At 38.6% G+C, this 21,427-nt stretch overlaps 1 protein-coding gene across 6 annotated transcripts in view; it reads right to left on the minus strand.

Moving 5' to 3' along the window:
* Window positions 1-5,044: 5,044 nt before the first annotated feature.
* The window catches only part of Ecpas (Ecm29 proteasome adaptor and scaffold), a 105,786-nt gene continuing 89,403 nt past the window's right edge, over window positions 5,045-21,427 (minus strand). For all 6 annotated transcript variants that reach the window (XM_048338998.1, XM_048338989.1, XM_048338982.1 and 3 more), the window contains 14 exons: window positions 21,010-21,075; window positions 19,329-19,418; window positions 17,728-17,794; window positions 17,069-17,160; window positions 16,923-16,989; window positions 16,522-16,713; window positions 15,159-15,367; window positions 14,056-14,099; window positions 13,768-13,960; window positions 11,573-11,711; window positions 9,267-9,372; window positions 8,936-9,024; window positions 6,508-6,579; window positions 5,045-5,331 (listed from right to left, as the gene is read on the minus strand). In XM_048338998.1, coding sequence (XP_048194955.1) covers window positions 5,192-5,331; window positions 6,508-6,579; window positions 8,936-9,024; window positions 9,267-9,372; window positions 11,573-11,711; window positions 13,768-13,960; window positions 14,056-14,099; window positions 15,159-15,367; window positions 16,522-16,713; window positions 16,923-16,989; window positions 17,069-17,160; window positions 17,728-17,794; window positions 19,329-19,418; window positions 21,010-21,075 — 1,566 coding nt within the window. In that variant the 3' untranslated portion in view covers window positions 5,045-5,191. The remainder of the gene's footprint in view (window positions 5,332-6,507; window positions 6,580-8,935; window positions 9,025-9,266; window positions 9,373-11,572; window positions 11,712-13,767; window positions 13,961-14,055; window positions 14,100-15,158; window positions 15,368-16,521; window positions 16,714-16,922; window positions 16,990-17,068; window positions 17,161-17,727; window positions 17,795-19,328; window positions 19,419-21,009; window positions 21,076-21,427) is intronic.

Raw genomic sequence — 21,427 nt, forward strand, 5'->3', positions numbered from 1 at the left:
GCTTCATGCATGCTAGGCAAGCATTCTACTTGGCCACATTGTCAGAGAAACATGATTCTCTTTTCTTTTAAATATGAGAACAGTACAGTACAATACTGGCACGCACAGTTTCGAAAAAGAAGCAAACTCAGTGTCGAATGATACTTTTCTTTTCAATTTTGCTTCTCATTTGTTCATTGCCAGGAAATCATTTATAGCCAAGAAATCTCCTTCTTGCTTATCATCAGCTTTATGATGAAGTATTTTTTAATAAAATCTCTTCCTTTTTATTTTTTGGTAGTATAGAGGCTCATGCATAACAATATATAGGGAGAGACACAAGATATTCATCTTTGCTGTGTATGCAATCTCATTTTTAACTGTTATGAAAATGGTTGGGAAAGAGATGAAAATTGTATTCAGTAGTAAAATGTATTCAATGTTACCACTAATCCAATGTCAATAAAGCAACACAGTAGCACCAAAAAAGAAGTAATTGTTAGAACTGAAAATTTTTTAAAATCTGAAATAAAAGTTCACTGAACAGGCTTCAATACTAGAATGACCATGAGAGAAAGTTAGTAAGCTTAAAAGGTCGATTTTTATTAACTAACTGAGGACTGAAGAAAAACAAATGATCTAACATCCGTTTAAGCGGAGGTCCAAAGAGGAAGGAGAGTATGGCATAGAAAAAACATACTTGAGTAAACAGACTTCCCAAAAATGTCAAACGCATGACATGCTTTCAAAAGGGAAAAACCTCAGTAATTCTCAAGCAGGATTAAAATAAATTAAAGCACACTGAATTACATCATAGTCTAAGTGCTAAAAATCCAACGTAAAGAAAATCATGAAAACAAACAGTAAAGTTACACACCCATCCAAAGAACCAAGAAATTAAATTATGCTGGAAGGCTAGTGACAGTACAGAAATAAGTTCTTCTTTAAAAATTACTTGAATTAAACTGGGAATGAGGGAAGGGGTAACATTGTCCAAAAAGAAATATTCAGTATCTAGCTTTTGTAACCATAACTTCTCAGTACATCATCTTTATAATAACAATGAAAAAAGAAAAAAATCTTAATTGGCCAGTCATCAAAGGTTCATGCCTATAATTCTAGTAACTTCCAAAAACTGAGATCTGAGAATTGAAGTTCAAAGTTAGCCCAGGCAGAAACAAATCAAGAGTCTTATCTCCAATGAGCCAGCAAAAAGCTGGAACTGGAAGTGTGGTTCAAGTGGAAGAGTGAGAAAAAAGCTAAAGCAAGAATGTGAAGCCCTCCGTTCAAGCCCCAGTAATTAAATGATTTAATGTTCGGAAAGATTCTTGTATTTGAAGATTGTTCTAGGTGATCGAACATGGAGCCACACTTCTAGCCTCCTTCACATTTTTCTTTTCAATGAAAGTTTTATGAGTACAACTTAAGTGTGTAAGAAACATTCTTTTTCTAGAAGAGAAGAGAGCAGTACTGGGGTTTCAGTCTATGACCTTGTGCTGGCTAATAAGTACTCTGTCACTTGAGTCACATACCCCAGCCCTGGAACATACTATTTTTCAAAGTAAAGAAACACTTCAAATTGTCCATAAACATCACCGCTTGGAAAAGTGGCTATTGCATTCCAATCAATCAACTTGAAACCTTGTGGAAAGAGAAAGAAAAATCATTCTAGGAGCTTGCTCCCAGGAGATAGTTAGCGGCCACGACATGAGATGTAGACACACACCTCACATCTGTTCAGTTTACTGCTTGTTCCTCTGATATAGTGTGTTCACAGCCATGCAGATTCATCTTAATCAAAACTATATACTCACATCAAATGGTTTCTACCAGAAAATCATCTCAATCACAACTTCTCTCGGTGTCTGGCAGTAGTCAGGATGTCTGGCTGCTTCTGCTTTACCTTGAGACTTCTAGACACTTCAGCCAGCAATTTCTACTCACTAGAGTTAGCTCAGAAAAGGCATGCAATGAGGACTTTTTCTTTCTTTTTAAGGATAAACTAGTCAGTGACTTGGCTGTTGAACTATTTTCCTAGAGAACTGGTAAAATAATAATAATAAATAATAATAATAATATTGCATCACTTCCAAAGAACAGATCATCCATCTTTTATTGACTATTTAATATCTTCTTGGATATGGGAGTGGGGATTTCTTTTAAAATTAAGTCTTATCACTAGCTAAGTACATAGGGAATTCTGCAAACACATCACATACAATACAAAAATCTGTTCCATGTATCCATTTAACAACAGTGTACATTACAGTGAATATCAACATCAGAGTAACTCCCTGAATTTTAAAAGCAGCATACACCGTGATAACAGCGGGTAGCAATGCCCCTCAGAGGGCAGTGTTTACAAAGAGCAACTAAAGCAGAAAAGCAAGGTCATATGTTTGCTCCTTCTCTTGTCCTTGTTAGTAGGTACATGAGGAAAAGGTGGTACAAGCATAAAGCAAGGGGACTGGGTAGCACTCTTGTAGAGTTAAGGCTGTGTTACAGGCAGATCTTGGATCTGCAAATTAGAAGCAAATATTCATTACAACAGCTGTTCTTTAACACCAAAACAGAGTTATATGCCAGCTCCATGGTTATTTCCAAATCTTTTCACTTCAGGCATCTTCTTTTCACCTACCAATAAACTTGTGAAGACATAGCTAAGTACACCAATGCCAGGAATAAGAAGTTCAGCAGCAGACCCTACAAAATCAGTCCTTTGTGTGACTAAAGCATCTGTAAGGAACGAGGTATCAAAGTATCAAGTAACTCTATAAAGTAAACATGTACGCACCAAATACAACTTAGCATTATTAGCTATGTAAAGACTTGGCTAGTCAAGTTAGTATGTAAATTACAAATGTCCTTCAGAAGTTAAAAGGAATACAACTCAACCACTCTAAGCACTAAGGTTCTAGTGTCTTAGCACCACTCTTAGCACCAAGGAAAATCCCGAGTATTAAATAAAAAGGGAGAAAGCACAAAAATTGACAAGGTTTCAACTTTTGCCCTTACACCTTTGCCTTAAAGTACTTGTCCTGTTTGACATTCCAAAGAAAGGGGGAGGGAGGGAGAAAGGAGGGGGGAGGAAGGAAGGAAGGAAGGGAGGGAGGGAGGGAGGGAGGGAGGGAGGGAGGGAGGGAGGGAGGGAGGGAGGGAGGGAGGGAGGAAGGGATCCTGGGTACTGAATGTGTAAGCTTGCTCCTAGTGGTGGGAAATACTGATCTGAAAAACACCAAGTCCTGAGAAGCACCTCAAACTTCTGAGGACTACTCATAGTTGGTTCCCCTCCCCCATCCCTCCCACCCAACCCAAGAAAAAGCCATTCTCAAATGCAAGTCCATGATAGGTTCCTTAAAAATCACAATGCTATAAAAGCTCACAATCACTTTTCAGTATCAGCAAGGAGGGTTTTGATAAGAAATATAGAACTTTTTATTTGGAAACCCTTTTCTCAATTGGAAGCAATGCCAGGCAAGTTCAGTTACTACCTACAGCAGTGCTTTTCCAACTGCGAGTAGTAACCCAGTTTTGAGTTAGAAACTGAACTTAGTGGGCCTAAGAAACAGACAGCAGAGAAACAGACACAGAGATAAAAGTGTATCACACACACCAACTATTATTTCACAAAACATCTATTTCAGTTGAAGATTTACACACACATACACACACATGCACACACACTGCATTATGTTAAAATTTAATTTTATTATGTGTCATAGTCAAAAACCTTAAAATACACTGATCAAAGGAGACTACTACAACTAATAAATATGGAATTTCCACCAAAAGTAATGAACATGGAGATTCCTGGTGTTCATTTAAATAAGCAGATAGTACTGAATATATGTCCGTTTTGTGCTTCAGAATAAAAGGTGAGCTAGAGAGTTCTCAGCTTGCCATAAACACTTAGGTTTAAATACTTGCAGGCAGGCAGGGACCAGCAGAAGGAAAGGGGGGAAAAAATCAAAGCCAAAGAACCTGGCTCCAACTATTTACTTGGCGTGGTATCGTGTTATGTTGGCAAAAATTAACAAAAAAAATTGCAGATGGTTACTTAAAAGGTGTTCTTTTTACCTTTTAAAGTCATATGGTTAGGAGAAAAATGACAGAAAATTTTAAGCTGTCATTACAGTTTTGAGATTACAAATAGCCTAAATCTAGGCAGTCTGCTATTTTGTTGTGTTTTTTTTTTTGGGGGGGGGGGTTGTTTTTGCATAATACATAACCACAGACACAGACAGGACCATCTTGCCCTGATCTATTTCCATGTGCCTTTGCAAGGATTTCAGTAACAATTAGAGACTGAGTTATTTTCTCAACCTGAAAAGATGCTAAACAATCTGAAAATTAACTATGTAAACACAAGAAAAGATGAGCTTCTGACCTCAAAGCGACTAGCAGCGAAGTGAGGTTGTACTTCATCCTAGATATACCTCATGCTGCGAATTTCTAGGGCAAGCCAGTGAACACTGATTTGGCAACAAGGCTACCCAAGAAAGTACAGTGGGCAGACCTGCGTCTGTCCTTAGCACAGACCTCAAAGGAAACTGGATCATCTCTATGCCTATTTGTTCAAGTGTAACAGAAGGGAATGAAACTATGTGCTATAGAGGAATCCTTCCTAATAAAACTTCAGCTTGGATGAGGTCTAAGATTTTTATCCACGTGCCCTGTGATTTTGTGTATTCCTTTGCCACCCACCGCCACCCACCCCCGCACCCGCCCCGTTCTGGGGCTTGAACTCAGTCAGCTTTTGCTGAGCCTTTGTGCTCAAGGCTAGTGCTCTACCACTTGAGCTACAGTGCCACCTCTGGTTTTTTGGAGCAGTTTATTGGAGGACATTTCTGCCCAGGCTGGCTTCAAGGCTCAATCCTCAGATCTCAGCCTCCTGAGTAGATAGGATTACAGGCATGAGCCACTGGCGCCCAGCAATATTAATTCCTTTTAACCGCCACTACTGCCAGTCTTGTTTATGAACACAGCTCAAACACCCAAGGTTCTACTATGATCATTTAGTCCACATACTTATAAAACATGGATTAAAATAAAGCTAGTAAGGAGCAAAATTTAAGGCTTTTATTATTATTATTTCAGCCAAGGAATGATGCATGCTACAGATTAATCTTTACTTTTCCCCACTTGGTATCTTAAAGAACACCATTTCAACCCCCAGTGACCACAGCAATTGTTTGTATCTTCCCATTCCCCTTTACTCCAGATTTTCAAGTGTCTTCTTTAGAAACGATGCTTTTTCTTGCAGCTCAGGTCTGCTGTCCGTGTCCATAGTGGCTAAAGACTCAATCAGGAGCACCCTGCATTCAGATGTCAAACTGTCCCACTGTTTAGATTCTGAGTGGAAAACCAAAACAAACAAAGCAATTCTTAGGGCAAAGAACAACAAAAATACTACTTTTTCTTCATATATCCAAACCCCTTGACTAACAGACCTATAAAATAATTACACATTCAACAAGTATCTCATTACCCCAATACTGACAATATAATTTAAGGAAGTATCAGAGCAAGGCTCATAACCATTACAACAGTCATTTCAGCAAACAAAAGGCCACTTACTAGATATACTCAGTTAAAATGACAAGATCACTTTAAATACTTTATCCATTTTTTCATCAATGAAAACATGTAAGAGCTATATGGAGACTAAAAATTTTAGAAACTAGGAGAATATATCAAAATCTTATTCATAAATATCTGCCACTTGCTAGTGGTGTGGCTTCCAGCAAATTAGTTAACCATAAGCCTAATTTTCCTCATCTAGAATATGATTAGTACATACTAGGAAAAATGAGAACTCAGCAATAAAAGAACTAAGTGCCAGCTCTTTTCATTTAATGGGGAAAAGGATTATGTGAGCCTAAAAGGCATGCTTTATGGAGACCTAGAGGAGATGTTTTAATTGCTAAGCAAAGGTTGTAGAGAAAAAAGGTTATCTTCTCTGCATTCTTAATCCATAGGTTAAAATAATTTTTCAGAAATAGAAAAACAGGCTTCTTTTTTCAAACCAGTGACAAATACACCACATTAATAGTTTTCTTTTACCACTGAAACAACAAACTAATACAAGACATTTACTTCTCTAGATAAGTTTTAAACAAAAAAGAAAAAGTAGAAATGGAGTAGATGAAAAAGAAACAGAATAAAAAAATTAGCTCCAATCAAATTTGATATCTCAAGTGAGTAACTGTTAAAATAATTCTTGATCCAGAATGTCATTTTATTTATATGATGTATATATGAGCTCTACTATACATTGCCATCACTTTCTGTGTAGTTAACCAAGATCAAATCAGAATTTATAACAGAAACAAAAATGTTATTACTTTGAAAGCACCATAGCCTATTAATTCTTTCAATTAGCTTTATATATTCTACTTACATGTGCATATATGTGTGTGTGTGTATATATATATATATATGATTTGTATGTTAAAAGAAAAAAAAAGCAGAAAATGAATTTCTAAAATACGTTTTATGGTCTTCCAATCAGAACTATCAGGAACTTACCTTTAAGTTTCTTAAGCAGTAATTCTATCACAGACAAAGCTTCTGTTCTTACAGAGGAGTAGGTCTTATTTTCTAAAAAAGAAATTCATACACTTACATGTATACCTTAAAGACAGAAGTTCCAAGATTAAATTATTACTAAAAACAAGATGTTCAGAAATTATAACCCCAATGGAAAAATACATTCCATTTTTGTTTTCCAAAGTAAGCCTTCACTACTAATTGATTGTCATCAAATATGTGAAGCGTGTAACTTGCCCCCATTCCTTACTTTCAAGTGCTGTGTGGATCTCAGGCAAACTTACCAGTCACTACAAGAAATGGTAATATTTAAAGCACCAATTTTAGATGTGGGAGACCAAAAGACACTGTTCTCAAACATCACTTTCTTCACATTACATTCCCATCTTTAGGTTTGCATGATACTTCTTCATTTTACCAAAGAACATTATACCACTCAGTGTTTGGAGCACCACAGAGGCACCTGGACTCCCTCAGGGCTACAGTTGTTAGCTACGAGCTCTTTATTCATTAAAAGCATGCTACCTCCAAGAATCACAACTAAACCATGCTTTTTTGATATCTACTATTTGGCATGGTATCAAGCTTACAGTGAAACTGTCTACCAAGAAAATTAACATGTAATTAAGTCCATAGCAGGGAAGAAAGTGCTAACAAAGAATGAGGATGTCCTGCCAAAGGAAAAGAGACTGGGCTTGAAGGGACTTCCACCGGCATATCCAGGATAATCTCAGTAACAAATTAGAAAAATAAGGACTGTGGTTATGGCTCAAGCGGTAGAACACCTGCCTAGAGAGTACAGTCTCTTGAGTTTAAACTCCAGTACAGAAAGAAGGAGATACAAAGCAAAGAGGAGGGAGAGAAGACCGGATTTATAAACACACATCACTGGGGAGAATAGAAGGAATCCATGAATCAGAGCTGCCTGATAAAAAGAAGAGAATAATCTTGCTTACAAAGAACACCAAAAACTAAATGCTAACAATGGAAAAATTGCTAACAGAGAATCATCAATGTGTGCTAGGTCTAGAAAGAAATTCCAGAGAAGTGTTTGTGCTTGCTCTTTTAGTGTCTTCTCACAGAGTGTACTCAATGCAGTTTTAAGAGATTATTTGAATGGTCTTAAAAACATGTTCCCGCAGGGGTGCATATTAAATGCAAGGGGAAAAATAGGAACAATACAGTCAAATGAAGTACCTTGACCAGGTAATAAAGATCACAAATCAGGAGAGATGGACACTGTGTAGATGTTGATGTGAGGGAAAACATTATCACCTATGTAATAGCCCATGTGGGGATTCATAAACTGATCTAATCATGAAGAAATGTCAAACAATTGAAACATGCTGCTTTCTAAAAGGGGGAACAAGGATACTTCATTCTTCAATATCATCAATGTCATATAAGACAAAGAAAAGCTAAAGAAGTGTTCCCAGATTAAAGGAGACTAAATTGTAGATTAAAAAAATAAATTCAGTAAACCAGTCTGGACTGCAATCCTTTTGTTTTGCTTTGTTATGCCGGTCTTGGGGCTTGACTTCTGGGAGGGACTGGGTGCTAACCCTGATCTTTTGTGCTCAAGCCTAGTATTCTGCCACCTTGAGCCTCAGAGTCTTTCTAGCTTTTGGGCAGTTAACTGGACATAAGAGTCTCATAAACATTCCTGCTGGGCTGGCTTTGAACCGTGATCCTCAGATCTCAGCCTCCTGAACAGCTAGAATTAGAGGTGTGAGCCGCTAATGCCAGGCTCCAAATAACTTTTTTTTTTTTTAATACTTGTCTACCACAGGTGTAAAGAAAAAAAATCCCACAATTTCAAATTAAAATATTCCAGTTTGGAAAAGCATCAAAATATACAAGTACATATAGGACATTTCACTAGTTTTTCTAGAAATGTAGTTTCTAGGACAAAGTAAAGAATATCTGGGGCTGGGAATGTGGCTTAGTGGTAGAGTGCTGGCCTTCAATGCATGAAGCCTTGGGTTCGATTCCTCAGCACCACATAAACAAAAAAAAGCCAGAAGTGGCGCTGTGCTCAAGTGGCAGAGTGCTAGCATTGAGCAAAAAGAAGCCAGGGACAGTGCTCAGGTCCTGAGACCAGTCCCCAGGACTAGCCAAAAAATAAAAAAAATAAAAAAATGAGTATCTGAAGCTCAGCGCTTAGCTTTAAAATTAGGACCTGTTAAGCATTAGCACACATCTATAATCCCAGCTGAGGCAGGAGGACCATGAGTTTGCACCTCGTCCAGGTACAATAGAGATACCCTTTCTCAAAGAAAAAGAAACTGGGAATGCAGCTCAGTGGCATAGAACCTACCTAGCATATGTGAGGCCCTGGGTTCAAACCCCCAGCATGGAAATAAAAATGTACCATAACACATCACCAATTTCAGGTTAGCAGACTCACCTAAAGAATATGTGATTGATTTACAAGTTTCAAGGAGAATTTCCGTCAAAGCCTCAGGATCTGCGTGTTCCTCTTCCAAAAGCATTAACCTATAAAAATCAAAAACAAAACAATGCTACTATTTAGAAACCTTTTGGGGACGATATCTGTGAGTATATTTTTACTTGATTTTATTTTTTTAACGCATGTGTATCATTATCATGCCACTTTAGCTAATTTAAAAGTATGTAAGAATTCTATTGATTATATATAGTAGGCTAGTGGGAAGATAAAAAAGGGGAACAAATTTTGAAAAAAAAAAAAACAAAAACTGAACCATGACACAAATTACCCCTGAAAAAAGGCATTCATCGACTGCAGGACCCCTAGCTGCACTTTCCAGGTGCTGAGTCTCAGCCGTTCACACATCAGCTTGCACAGTTCCTGACGATAACAACCTGGGGGAAAACCAGGTAGGCCAGAGAAGGAAAGTACGTGAGAAGGAGTGACAAAGAATAAATGAGGACCAGAGGAAAGGGAGAAGAGTGAAGGGAAGGGGGAGAGGAAGGAGAAGAACAAGAAATGCTTTTAATTAAAGACATAAATATTCTGTCAAACTTTTAGCATGACTTTGTATCCAAACTGCAAACAGAACCTCTCTCCACCTCCTCACACAAAGGTTCATCTAACTGTTCATGGTGCTTGCTTTCAGAGCATTTCATCCTTCATGAACTTGGCAGCTTAACCACACTCCCCTTTGCTTTAAAATTCCCTGAACCATGCCATAAAGAGCTAGCTGGTTATGCCAATTGTAAGCTCACAAAGGGGCAGCAGTCCTTTGTCCTAAACTCATCGCACTGTAATATTATTCTAGTAGATAAATCAGGAGCATAAAACTCACAGAAGATTTTTTTGTCTGTCATGGGGCTTAAACTCAGGACTTGGTCACTGTCCTTGATCTTTTGCCTAGCGCTCTACCACTTTGAGCCACACTGCCACTTCCACTTTTCTGGTGGTTAATGGGAGATAAGAGTCTCATGAACTTTCCTGCCTGGGCTAGCTTTGAACCATGATCCTCAGATCTCATGAGAAGCCAGGCTTACAGGTGTGAACCACCAATTACCAGCTAGAAGACAATTTTTTTAAAGGCTGAAGAATTCAAGAGGGTTTAAAAATAAATGTAAACGTGAGGGAAGGTAAGATTTTAAAACATTTCCTTGGGATTGCTTCACAAAAGTTTGTAATTTTTTGTCTCTATTCTAAAGAAACAAAAACTAGAAATTACCAATAATACAAGTAAGATGTATGTGAGAAACTAGTGTATAAGCAGTAAATTCTTAAAGTCTTTTTCTCTCTCTTCAACAACAAATAAATGCATATGTTGTATGTAAAAACAAACTGCTTTTGTATGTCATATATTTTGGTTGGAATACCACTCATAAAGTTACACAGTATCTTTAGGAAATTCCTCTTATACATAGCAAGTCTGCTTTATAAATAGCAAATATAAGTTCATACAACAAAGAATGACCCAATGAGGATCTTAAGTCTTAGAGAAGCAACTCATGAATAGTCAACAAGACTTTTTATAACATTTACCAATATTGAAACATTCACAATTGACATATTGACATGTTCTAGAACAAGGCAAACTTAAAATAGTAGTATTAGCCCAAGTTTAAGGCCCTGTCAAAGGACTATAAACTAATTGTAACCTGATTCAATAATCAAGGCTTTCTGTTAGTACTTTGAAATTTCTCAGTCATGAGGTTCTCGGTAAAATAAACTTCACTTGCTAGCTAAAGACTTGATAGCAAGGCTATTGATTCTGAGCCAAAGAAGGTGGTGGTGGTGGTCGTCGTCATGGTGTGGTGGTAGTCATGGTGTTTGAACTCGGCCTCAGAGCTGTCCCTGAGCTCTTTTTGTTCAAGTCTAGCACTCTACCACTTTGAAGTACAGTACCACTTCGGGTTTCCTGGTGGTTAATTGAAGATAAAGAGTCTTCCAGACATTCCTACCAAGGCTGGTACTGAACTGTGATCCTCAGACCTCAGCCTCCTAAGCAGCTAGGATTACAGGCATGAGCAACTTTAAAAAATTTGTGGATTCCTCACAGTAAAGATCTTAAGGAAGATTTTTATAGTCTAATTGTCTGCTGAATCATGGTTGTTACCTCAAAATTCCTACAATGACGTGCTAAAGCCTATGCTTCAGAATGTGACTGCATAAGAAGATACAGACTTTAAAGAGGGACAGATTAGGTGTGCCCTACTCCAATTAATATAAGTGTCCTTATAACAGACTACGCCACTGAGGCATATGGGGAAGCCAGTGTAAGGACATTCACAAGCCAACAGAACTCTCATAAGACACCAACTCTGCTGACACCTTGATCTTGGACTTCTACCCTCCACCATTGTGAGAAAATAAATTTCTTTTATTCAAGCCATCAAGTATGTGGTATTTTCTTATGGTAACCCTAGTACAATAATATAATGATCCATGAGATTACTTGCTAATGTAGGAGGAAAATTTATACTTGGTAATTCTATTACTCAATTGGGGTCCATAAGAAATAATACTAGGTCATACAAAGAATCCGTTCTCAGTCAGTGGTTTCTGACTACTATTTCTTCAAATGCAGGCTGTGGTACTTACGTTGAGTCTCCACGTTTCTGGGCCAGGCTTTGCCCAGGCTCTCAAAGGCACTCAGCAAAGACTCCAGCTGCAGCTCCCTTTCCTTCTCATTTTCATCTTCAGATTTGGTTGTCTGAACTCCCATGCTTTCAAGTGAGTTCTAAGACACCATCAAAGAGAAAACAAAGCCAAAGTTAAAATTTTCTTCTTCAAAATCACAAGTTTGTTTTTAATGCAATCAGGGTCCCAAAACAGGAGATGTTGACCAAGAAACAAAATGCTGACTTCTGTATCATGAGTTTTCTAATTTGTAGTAAAAACTTTTAATAGGAATGCACATCTCTAACAAATCTAGGAAATGTTTTTCAGTAGAGTAGAAAAATGTTGTATATGCAATATTCTGAATACAAACTAAAAAGACCTGAATTAGATTTAAATAATTAAAGAAATTCTGTAATGATCCAAACTCATTCTTGATAAACTGGGAACAAGACAAAGTAATCAGACAGCTAGGTAGTGATAAAATCCATTTAAAACAGGTCTCCTACAGTATCATTATGTGTTTTTAAGTATGTTTAAGTAGTTGTACAAAAGAATTACCATTTAACAAAGCAGTTTATGGACATAATGCATCTTGATCAATGTTAACACTTTCAATATTCTCACCCACATCTCCCAACCCATTCCCTCCTTCACTTTTTTAATTTGTAGGATATATACTAAATTTTTGACTGCATTCTCCCCTCCTCCTCCTTTGTCTCTATGTATTTTATATGATTTAATCAGCTTTTATACTGAAGGAAAACAACTGTAAAGTAGCAGCAACACAAAAAAATAGTATTATTTAAAATATTTCATGTTCTATAAATAATTAGGTGAGCTGCACCCCACCCTTTAAAAGATTGTACCCAGTCTTTTAAAAGTGAGTACTTCAAGACAGGCACTGGTGACTCAGGCCTGGAACCCTAGCTACTCAGGAAGCTAAGATCTGAGGAACCTGGTTCAAAGCCAGCCTGGGCAGGAAGGTCCGTGAGACTCCTATCGCCAGTTAACCAAAGGCTGGAAGTGGAGCTGTGGCACACAATGGGAGAGCACTAAAGTTCAGAGACAGTGCCTAAGTCAGCACCACTACCCACCCACCCCCCCAAAAAAACAAGAGAGCACTTCATTTTCCAAATAAAACTAAAGGTTATGCCAAGTGACAGTGGCTCACCCCTATAATCCTAGCTACTCGGGAGAGCTGAGAGCTGATTATCGAATTTTGAAGCCAGCCTGGGCAGAAAGTCCAATTAAGCACTAAGAAGACTGGAAGTGGAGCTGTAGAGTGCAAGCCTCAAGTTAAAAAGCCCAGGGAGAGCACCGAGGCCCTGAGTTCTAGTTCCAGGACCAGCATGCGTGCGCGTGCGTGCGCGCGCACACACACACACACACACACACACACGAAAGGAAGAAACTAAAAGTTGACAGAATTGTCCAGTGCATTGCAGTAGTGATCCACACCAGCCATGGGCTCTCTGTCTTCACAGGGATCTCCACCATGTTTGCATGGGAAGTTTACTGGCACCGCAGCTGTTCATTCACTACCAACCTACTCTCTCCATGAAGGGACAGCGCCCATCTAGAATGAAGAATACCATTTCTAGACTCATCTGTCATCAGGTGGTACAGAACTTGTCAGGGTGGTATAAGTGCAAATGTCACATGGTGGTGTCCAGAACCTTCCTTTAGAGAAGTAGCATGCCCGTTGTGATTCCTTCAATGTGGTCATCTCTCATTTATCATAGGATGATGGGTAGGAAAGAGGAGTGGCTAGACTGGGGACTACAATTAACCAGAATCCGTGAAGGCTGTGAGGCTCTCAACTATTATATGGAAGACAAGCTTCTATCTTGTATGAGGCCAGGATATATTGAGGTTTTCTGATACTTACAGCTAAATTAATCCTAGTGAAAACATGCACTTGGAAGCTAGGAAAATCTTTTTAAAAATTTTTAAGGATAAGCCAGACCTGATGAAGATATAGGTGGCCATTACCTTCTTTTTTTTTTTGGCCAGTCCTGGGCCTTGGACTCAGGGCCTGAGCACTGTCCCTGGCGCCACAGCGCCGCTTCTGGCCGTTTTTCTGTATATGTGGTGCTGGGGAATCGAACCTAGGGCCTCGTGTATCCGAGGCAGGCACTCTTGCCACTAGGCTATCTCCCCAGCCCCGCCATTACCTTCTTGATGAGAGGTATGACAATGTGAGAAAACTCCTGGAATCTGTCCTCTTTGGTGGCTTTTAAAACATCAGCTGCACAGCTGATTGCTACAATCTTGTATTTGAGGTTCTCTTTGCAACATTCCTTCAAAACAGCTTGAAGAATTTCATTTGTGCTGGGTTGACTGGGCACAGACTTTTCCAGCTCTGCACTACAGGATCCACACAAAAGCATCAGACCAGTTAATAAAGGCTGCCGCTTAAGCTTCAGTTTAAGAAATGGCATCTTCTTTCAAAGAACATTTACCTGCAAGCTGTCACCACACAGGCAATGGCTTTCAATAGTTCTTCCTGAAGGGTTGAAAGATGAGGGAATAATATTAAGGCCACACTTGTCACGACTCTACGACTCTAATGGCTTCAGGAGTATTAAACTGTGACAACAAACATTACTAAGCTGCATCGTATCATTAATGTACTTCACTGTTAGACATGTATACATCAACATTTATTCTGATACATGAATTATCGTCACCTGTATTATATAAAAGCTTGAGAACTGCTCTAATCAAGGTCACATGGTAGAAGTGTCAAATCGGAATGGCATCTGAACTCACAGTCCAGTACTATTGCCACAGTGATGCACTGGTGCCCACTGGCCTTTATTAAACAAAGTAGGGCATTTCACAGTGCCACAACATCATGCTCTCCAGAGAATGCTCACTGTTTGCAACCTCCTATAGCCCTTCTGTAAAAGACGCTTTCTCTGGCCACATAAGTAGCTAATGCCCATAATCTTAGCTGCTCAGGAGACAAAGTTTGTGAGATACCATCTCAGCAAAGGAGCCCAGTCCAGTGGTACATACTTTTCATCCCAGGTACACAGGAAGAGCATGGCCCCAGAGAGCCCAAGCCATCCTGGGCAAAAACATAAAATCCAAACAGAAAACTAAACTAAAGCAAAAAAGGCTGAGTCCAAAGGCCAGTAAGACACACAGAGATATACAGAGCTGTTCCTAATTCACACGCCCCAAATAGGGGCATCTTCAGCCCCAGAATTAAAACAGTTTCTCTGACTTCTCATGTGGCCAATCCTGAACTGTTTATGAGGTCAACAGGTATAACAACCTAGTTTAAGAGGTAGTAACTTGTAAGGCTGCAAGTGTAAAATACATCAATCTCCACACTAGTATGCATTATTTTGAGGACATGTGTGCTACTCTTTGCAACAAAAGATCATAATCAGGCAATGTTTACCCAGTCCCCCAATGGCTGGCAAATCTACTTTGCAAAAACAGTGCACTCCAAGTCACATAAAACCAGACACTTACATTTATAGAAAATGAAAGACAAAGTCACAATCCTTTAGGGATAACTTAAAATGTAACTGGGCATGAATGGTTCCTTTACCTTTCCTGCCCATGTTCTTCCAGCCAGGCCTTGTAGCAACGCACTCAGTATCATCCCCAGATATGGAGGTACAAGACTGCTGGTTTGTTTTGCAATTGATGCCATGGCGATTGCACCCTGGGCTTTCATTTTCCAAGACTGAGACTGTAAAGCCTTCTGGGTAATGGTAATCAACTCTGGCAGGTATAATCGAATACCTCCAAAGGAGCCTAGGTTAAAAAAGCAAATTTAAAATACTTTAACAGGAAAAATATTAATTTTTTTTTAAGTCAGGAGCTTAAAGCAGTAATTGTCAACTGTTCAAATGCCAACTCTCTTAAAAAAAGACAATGGGGCAAGGAGTTTGACCTAGTGATAGAGTACTTGCCTAGCATGCACAACACCCTGGGTTTGATTCCTCAGTACCACATATACAGAAAAGGCCAGAAGTGGCACTGTGGCTCAAGTGGTAGTGCTGGCCTTGAGCAAAAAAAAAAGATCTCAAGGACAGTGCCTAGGCCCTGAGTTCAAGCCCCACAACCAAGAGGAGGGAGGGAGGGAGGGAGGGAGGGAGGGAGGGAGGGAGGGAGGGAGGGAGGGAGGGAGGGAGGGAGGGAGGGAGGGAGGGAGGGAGGGAGTGGGAGATGTGGCTTCTTTTTATAACAGTAGGACTTTATGATCCTGGATGTACTACCAGGAGAGTGCCATGCAAATGGTCATCATTCACTAATATATGTCAAGGTAAAATGCTGAGAAACATTGCTCTAAAATAATACTGTAAAGCAACATACAAACACTGTAACACTCTCAACTAATACTAGGTTCCACTTTGCTTGGGCAGGGTTTATATACTCTCACAAGGACATCAATGACTTAAAACAAAAGAGTGTCAACCTGGTAAACTCAGAAAATCGGATGGACTTTAAATTAAGTGAGATGTATGTTGTCAGAAGTCCTGGGAAAGTAACTCTTAGAGGAGATTATGAAAAAATAATGGGGCTGGGCATGGTGGCTCATGTCTGTAATCCTAAGTATGGAGGCTGAGATAAAGAAGATCATGATTTAAGAACAGCCAGGGCAAAACTTCACAAGACTCCATCTCAACTAATAAAATGGTGGGTACATTGATAGGTGTCTGTCATTGCAGCTACACAATAACTTATAAAGAGGGAGGGTCATGGTCCAGGCTAGCCTAAGCCAAAAGCAAGACCTTATTTGAAAAACAGCAAAACCAAAAAGGGATTGCAATATGGCTCAAGAAAAAGAGTGCCTGCTTGACAAGCACAAGCCCCTGGGTTCAAATACCAGTACTATCAAAAATAAACATATAAATCTAGTTGTGGTTCCTAAGAAACAGGCTTACTAACAGCTACTGTTTACTAACCAGGCACATTTTCCTGCCAAACTTCAGTCCATAAGTCACATTCTTCTTTTTCAGGTTTTTCCTCATCAATTATTTCATGCATGCCTAGAAATGCCAAGGGCAGAACTTCTTTGGCATGGTTTTTCAATACATCTGGGCTGTATCGTCCAATTGCATGAATAGTCAAAGCACAAGAGGTCTTATAGATGGGTTCTGAAAAGAAAAAAACCAAAAGTTTTGTGACACTTTTTATGACACTTACTGTCTGGGGGAGGAAGGGGAATTAATCTAAGTAGCGTATTGTTCAAAACAAATGAACATAAATCTAGTAGAAATGTTCCTAGCAGTAAGATCTGTATGAATGCATTCATATGTTTAGATTAACATCAAAATTACAAATGACATAAAAGAGAAAAAAGAACCTTCTTTCTCCATATACCAGACATTAAGCTTCTGCAGCAGTTTTTCAGTACTGCTATCCCGCGAGGTCTGAAAAAAAAAACAATCTTCATCATTCCTTTATAATTATGAAAGAGTATTATTTACCTAAAGAAAAAATTTAACTCACCCGGACTAAATGGCCCATAGCAAATGCACAGGATTTCTGAATCACACTATTCCGATCTGTCAGGCCACTAAGCAAAGCACTCATAAGTTTACCTATCAGAAATAAATGAAAAAATCATCTGATACTTGTTTAAGCACATCTTCTCCAAATCAAAGAAATATCTATAACCCTGAAATTAATATCTGATTTGCTCCATGATAGTTGAGGTCTCTTGAATGTCATTATTTGTACTATATACTGTGTGCTTCCTTTTACTTGATATAAAATCACAAATTAACCTGTTTTCAGATTATGACAAAAGTTGTAAAAAATGAGAGATATATAAAATTCAATAGCCTCTCATACGAGCCTACTGAAGAAAAGGAAAGAACGGAGATAAGATTAGATACCAGCCTGTGAAATGGCTCAACTATTAGAGCACTTCATGAGGCCCTGAATTCAATCCCCATAACCATCAAGGTGGTGGGCGGGGGGGGAGAAAAGGCATGAGCAATAAATGGCAAACGAGTACTTTTACTTCCTAATACTACTAGAAAGTAATTAATTATCAAACACTTTTAAGACAATGAAAATAGAAGACTGGGGAACAGGACCTGAGGAAGGAAAAGCACACATGGCATCACAAACACGCTATTCCATACATCAAATAACAAACTAACCTGAGTAAGGTGTTAGGTCCTGTGGGCACTGAGTGGTTAAAGACACAATGACACTGGCACAGCCTCCCTGCAGGGTTACAAAAGAAAGGTCTAAATCTAATGGTCACAATTGTTCTATCTATCAAGCCATTTGTTTTAGATACCAAAGGTTTAAAGACAGGAAGCACATGAAGCCTAATGGCCCCTCCAGGATTCAATCTAGTAAAAGGAAAACTTATTTAAACTATGAATGCGGAGATTATTTTTTTCAAGTCCTCCAGCAGGAAGATGAACAATTTTAGACATCATAAATTAAAAACTTGGTAAACTCTCTGGGAAGGTAATGTAGAGTTATCGTATTTTGCTACCATTCTCATTTCTAGAAATTTAACTGAAGGAAATACATTTGGAGCCATGTGCCAGTGGCTCATAACTGTAATCAGAGCAACTTGAGAGTACAAGACTTTCTGTTTGAGGCCAACCCCAGAAAGAAAAGTTTTGAGACCTCTTCTCAATGAAGAGCTAAACCAGGCAGCACAAAGCTGTTATTCTACCTAAACAGGAAACTTATCATTGGCAGACTGTGCTCAGGTAGGCAAACAGGCAGGAAGTAAAACTTTATCCCAAAAATCAAAGCTGAAGGTGTACTTCAGTGATAAAAGCACCCTGCTTGGCAAACACAAGGAACCTAATTCAAACCCCAACATCAACAAAAAGCTAAGAAAAAAGTATCTTTGGGATATACCCAAAGATAGTTACCACAGTGCTTTAGGACAAGAAAAATAAAAAGTGAGCTGCCCCTTGATAAATGTTAAAAAGTGACATTATAACACAGAGAGAGAAAATACACTGGAAAGAAACACAAACTATAAAGAACAGTTTCCTCTGCATGATAAAATAAGCTTTCTTAACTGTCTCCTGATATATAAATGTTTAAAATATATATATATGACCAGTCATGAGGAAGAAAAAAGCAAGTTATATGTTTGTCTTAAAAATGAGACAGAGGGGAATGGAGACATGACCCAAGTGATAGAGCATCAGCCAATGAGCGAAAGAGTCAGATACCAAGTTCAAGTTCCCGCCCCAGTCCCCCACCCACCCAAAAAAGAGACAAAGATGGCATGGTGATCCACACCTGTAATATAAAGTGCTGTAAATCCCAACACTCCAAGGCAGAGGCAAGAGGATAGAGTTTAAAGCTGCAGAACAAGACCCTGCCTCAAAACTAACAGGATCAAGAGAGGGTGAATGATGCTTAGAAGATCTAGAAAATGTAGGCATTTTTTCTATCCATACTCCTGCTGACCCCTCTAGGAAAAATTCTAATTACAACCTCAAGCAATTCCTGAGAACTAGGTAAGCACCTCCAATAACCCACAATAAAGGAAAGCCCAAGTGCTTTTGTATAGGAACCAATGAGCAGCAATGGCTCCACTAAAAAAGTCAGATACATGTTTTATTTCAAATTTAGTTACTAGTTTTAATTTATTAGTATAAACACACAAAACGCTTAATGTTTAATATTTTTATAGAAACATGCATTTCAAATATGATGGTTATACTTTTATTTCAAACACTAACAAAGATTAGTACACCTTGTGAAATATACACTGTCTTACCTTAGTTCCAAGACCTACGCCACTTCTGATCAGTTCACATAACCTAGGAACTAGTTCACCCAACACTGACACATCAAGATATTGCAGGCACTGCAGGAAAGAATAAATATAAAGGCAAATATTTGCAATAATTAAATCAGTATTACATTTTCAGTTATAAACTCACTGAATTTGACAGAAAAATATTGGTTTGATTTTGTTCTGATTTTAGTATTTAGTAGCTCAACATTAAAAGCAACAGAAAAAAAATGACAAAAAAATCCAAGAATAAAAGTTATTTTTAGACATATTCCTCTTTATCAATCTGTTTAATCTAAAAAAAAAGATTAAAACTGATCTTCTTCAGTAGCCTACTGTAAACCACCCTTAATACCTCCATTCTTTTAGATGAATTACCCTACAATGTATAGTTATATTTTTTCGGAATACAAGCATATATTCTATTTTTAGTGAATATGTCCATATGGTTTTTGCTAACTTTAAACTTAATTTTCCTCCAATAATTCAACTAAGATATAATTTTAGATCAAATTTTGGTAGTAATCCTTAGTAGGCAGTGGAAAACATGCATTTCTCAACCTATTCTGTGCCTATTTCAACAATTACTTGGCCAATTTTTCTTTAATCAACTTAGCAAAAAATTTCAATAGCACACAAGCATAGTAGCTAACTACTATGGGGTATGCCTGTAGCAAAGCTGATTTTGCTGAGCCTGCAGGAACTTTAGAACTCAGAACCTCCAGGTGTCATGTAGCTCTCCACAGCAAACTCCTTCCTGGACCTGAAACATCTCACCAACACTCAGTTCTCCTTCACTATCTTCTATGCTGCTCAGGAAGCTAACGGGAAGCTTTCTAGGCATGTAGACCAAAAGATACACGGGTACCTATCTATAGAGGAATCTCTTGATATGTTCTTCTTTCCCATAACTCCAATTTGAACTAGTTGGGCTGGGAATATGGTGTACTGGCAAGAGTGCTTGCCTCATATACATGAAGCCCTGAATTCAATTCCTCAGCACCACATAGATAGAAAAGGCCAGAGGTGGCGCTGTGGCTCAAGTGGCAGAGTACTAGCCTCGAGCAAAAAGAAGCTAGGGACAGTGCTCAGGCCCTGAGTCCAAGCCCCAGGACCGGCAGGAAAAAAAAAAAAAAAAAAAAAAAAAGAACAATTTGAACTAGTTAATTCTAGTATTGAATTATTTATGAGTGTAGAAGAAAAAAACTTCCCATAACTGTGTACAATTGGGGAGGGGGGAGGACAGGGAGGGGGTTGTGCTGGTCCTGGGGCTTGAACTCGGGGCCCTGGGTACTGTCCCTGAGCTTCTCTGGCTTAAGACTAATGCTCTACCACTTGAGCCACAGCACCACTTCCAATCTATTCTGAGTACTTTATTGGAGATAAGAGTCTCACAGACTTTCCTTTCTGGGCTGGCTTTCAACTGTGATTCTCAGAACTCAAGCCTCCTCAGTAACTAGGATTACAAGCATGAGCCACCAGTGCCTGGCTGTACAACTCTTTACATACATGAAACATTTAAAAATAAAAAAGTGTTTTACAAGGGAAAACGTGGAGCCACAGTAGTTCACTGACAGATCTCTTCAGTACATGCTATTCCATGTAGTCCTGAAAGAATGCATATGAAAGGAAGCACATGAACTCTCTCATTTGTAGCACTTACCATGTTGATAGTTTCCATCATAGGAGACGACTTGGCAGCATTTAGTCGAGCACTATCCATCGCAGCCTAAAGAAGGCAAATTCAAGTCACTCAGGACAAGTCAATTAATTAGGAATCAGCCACATGTAGCTCCAACAAAAGTCTTTATTTCCAAACTAAAATTTTTAAAAGATAATCTGTGACAAAGCCAGACTTTCAGGGCAGGATAATAGGCCAGAACTCTAAAAGTGTTTATATTAATGCATTTTTTAAGATGGGGTGGTCTGTCTTCATCTGATTCTCAAATCTGTATAAGCCATATTTCCAATCGCTTCTAAAAAAAAATATAAACCACTGCACGTAGTAGGACAAGAAGGGTGACTGTATTATTTGAAGGATTATTCAGGTAGACTTCATACCTTAACAGAGGTTATCCATT

Source organism: Perognathus longimembris, chromosome 1 (assembly GCF_023159225.1).
Source record: "Perognathus longimembris pacificus isolate PPM17 chromosome 1, ASM2315922v1, whole genome shotgun sequence".
Lineage (NCBI taxonomy): Eukaryota > Metazoa > Chordata > Mammalia > Rodentia > Heteromyidae > Perognathus > Perognathus longimembris.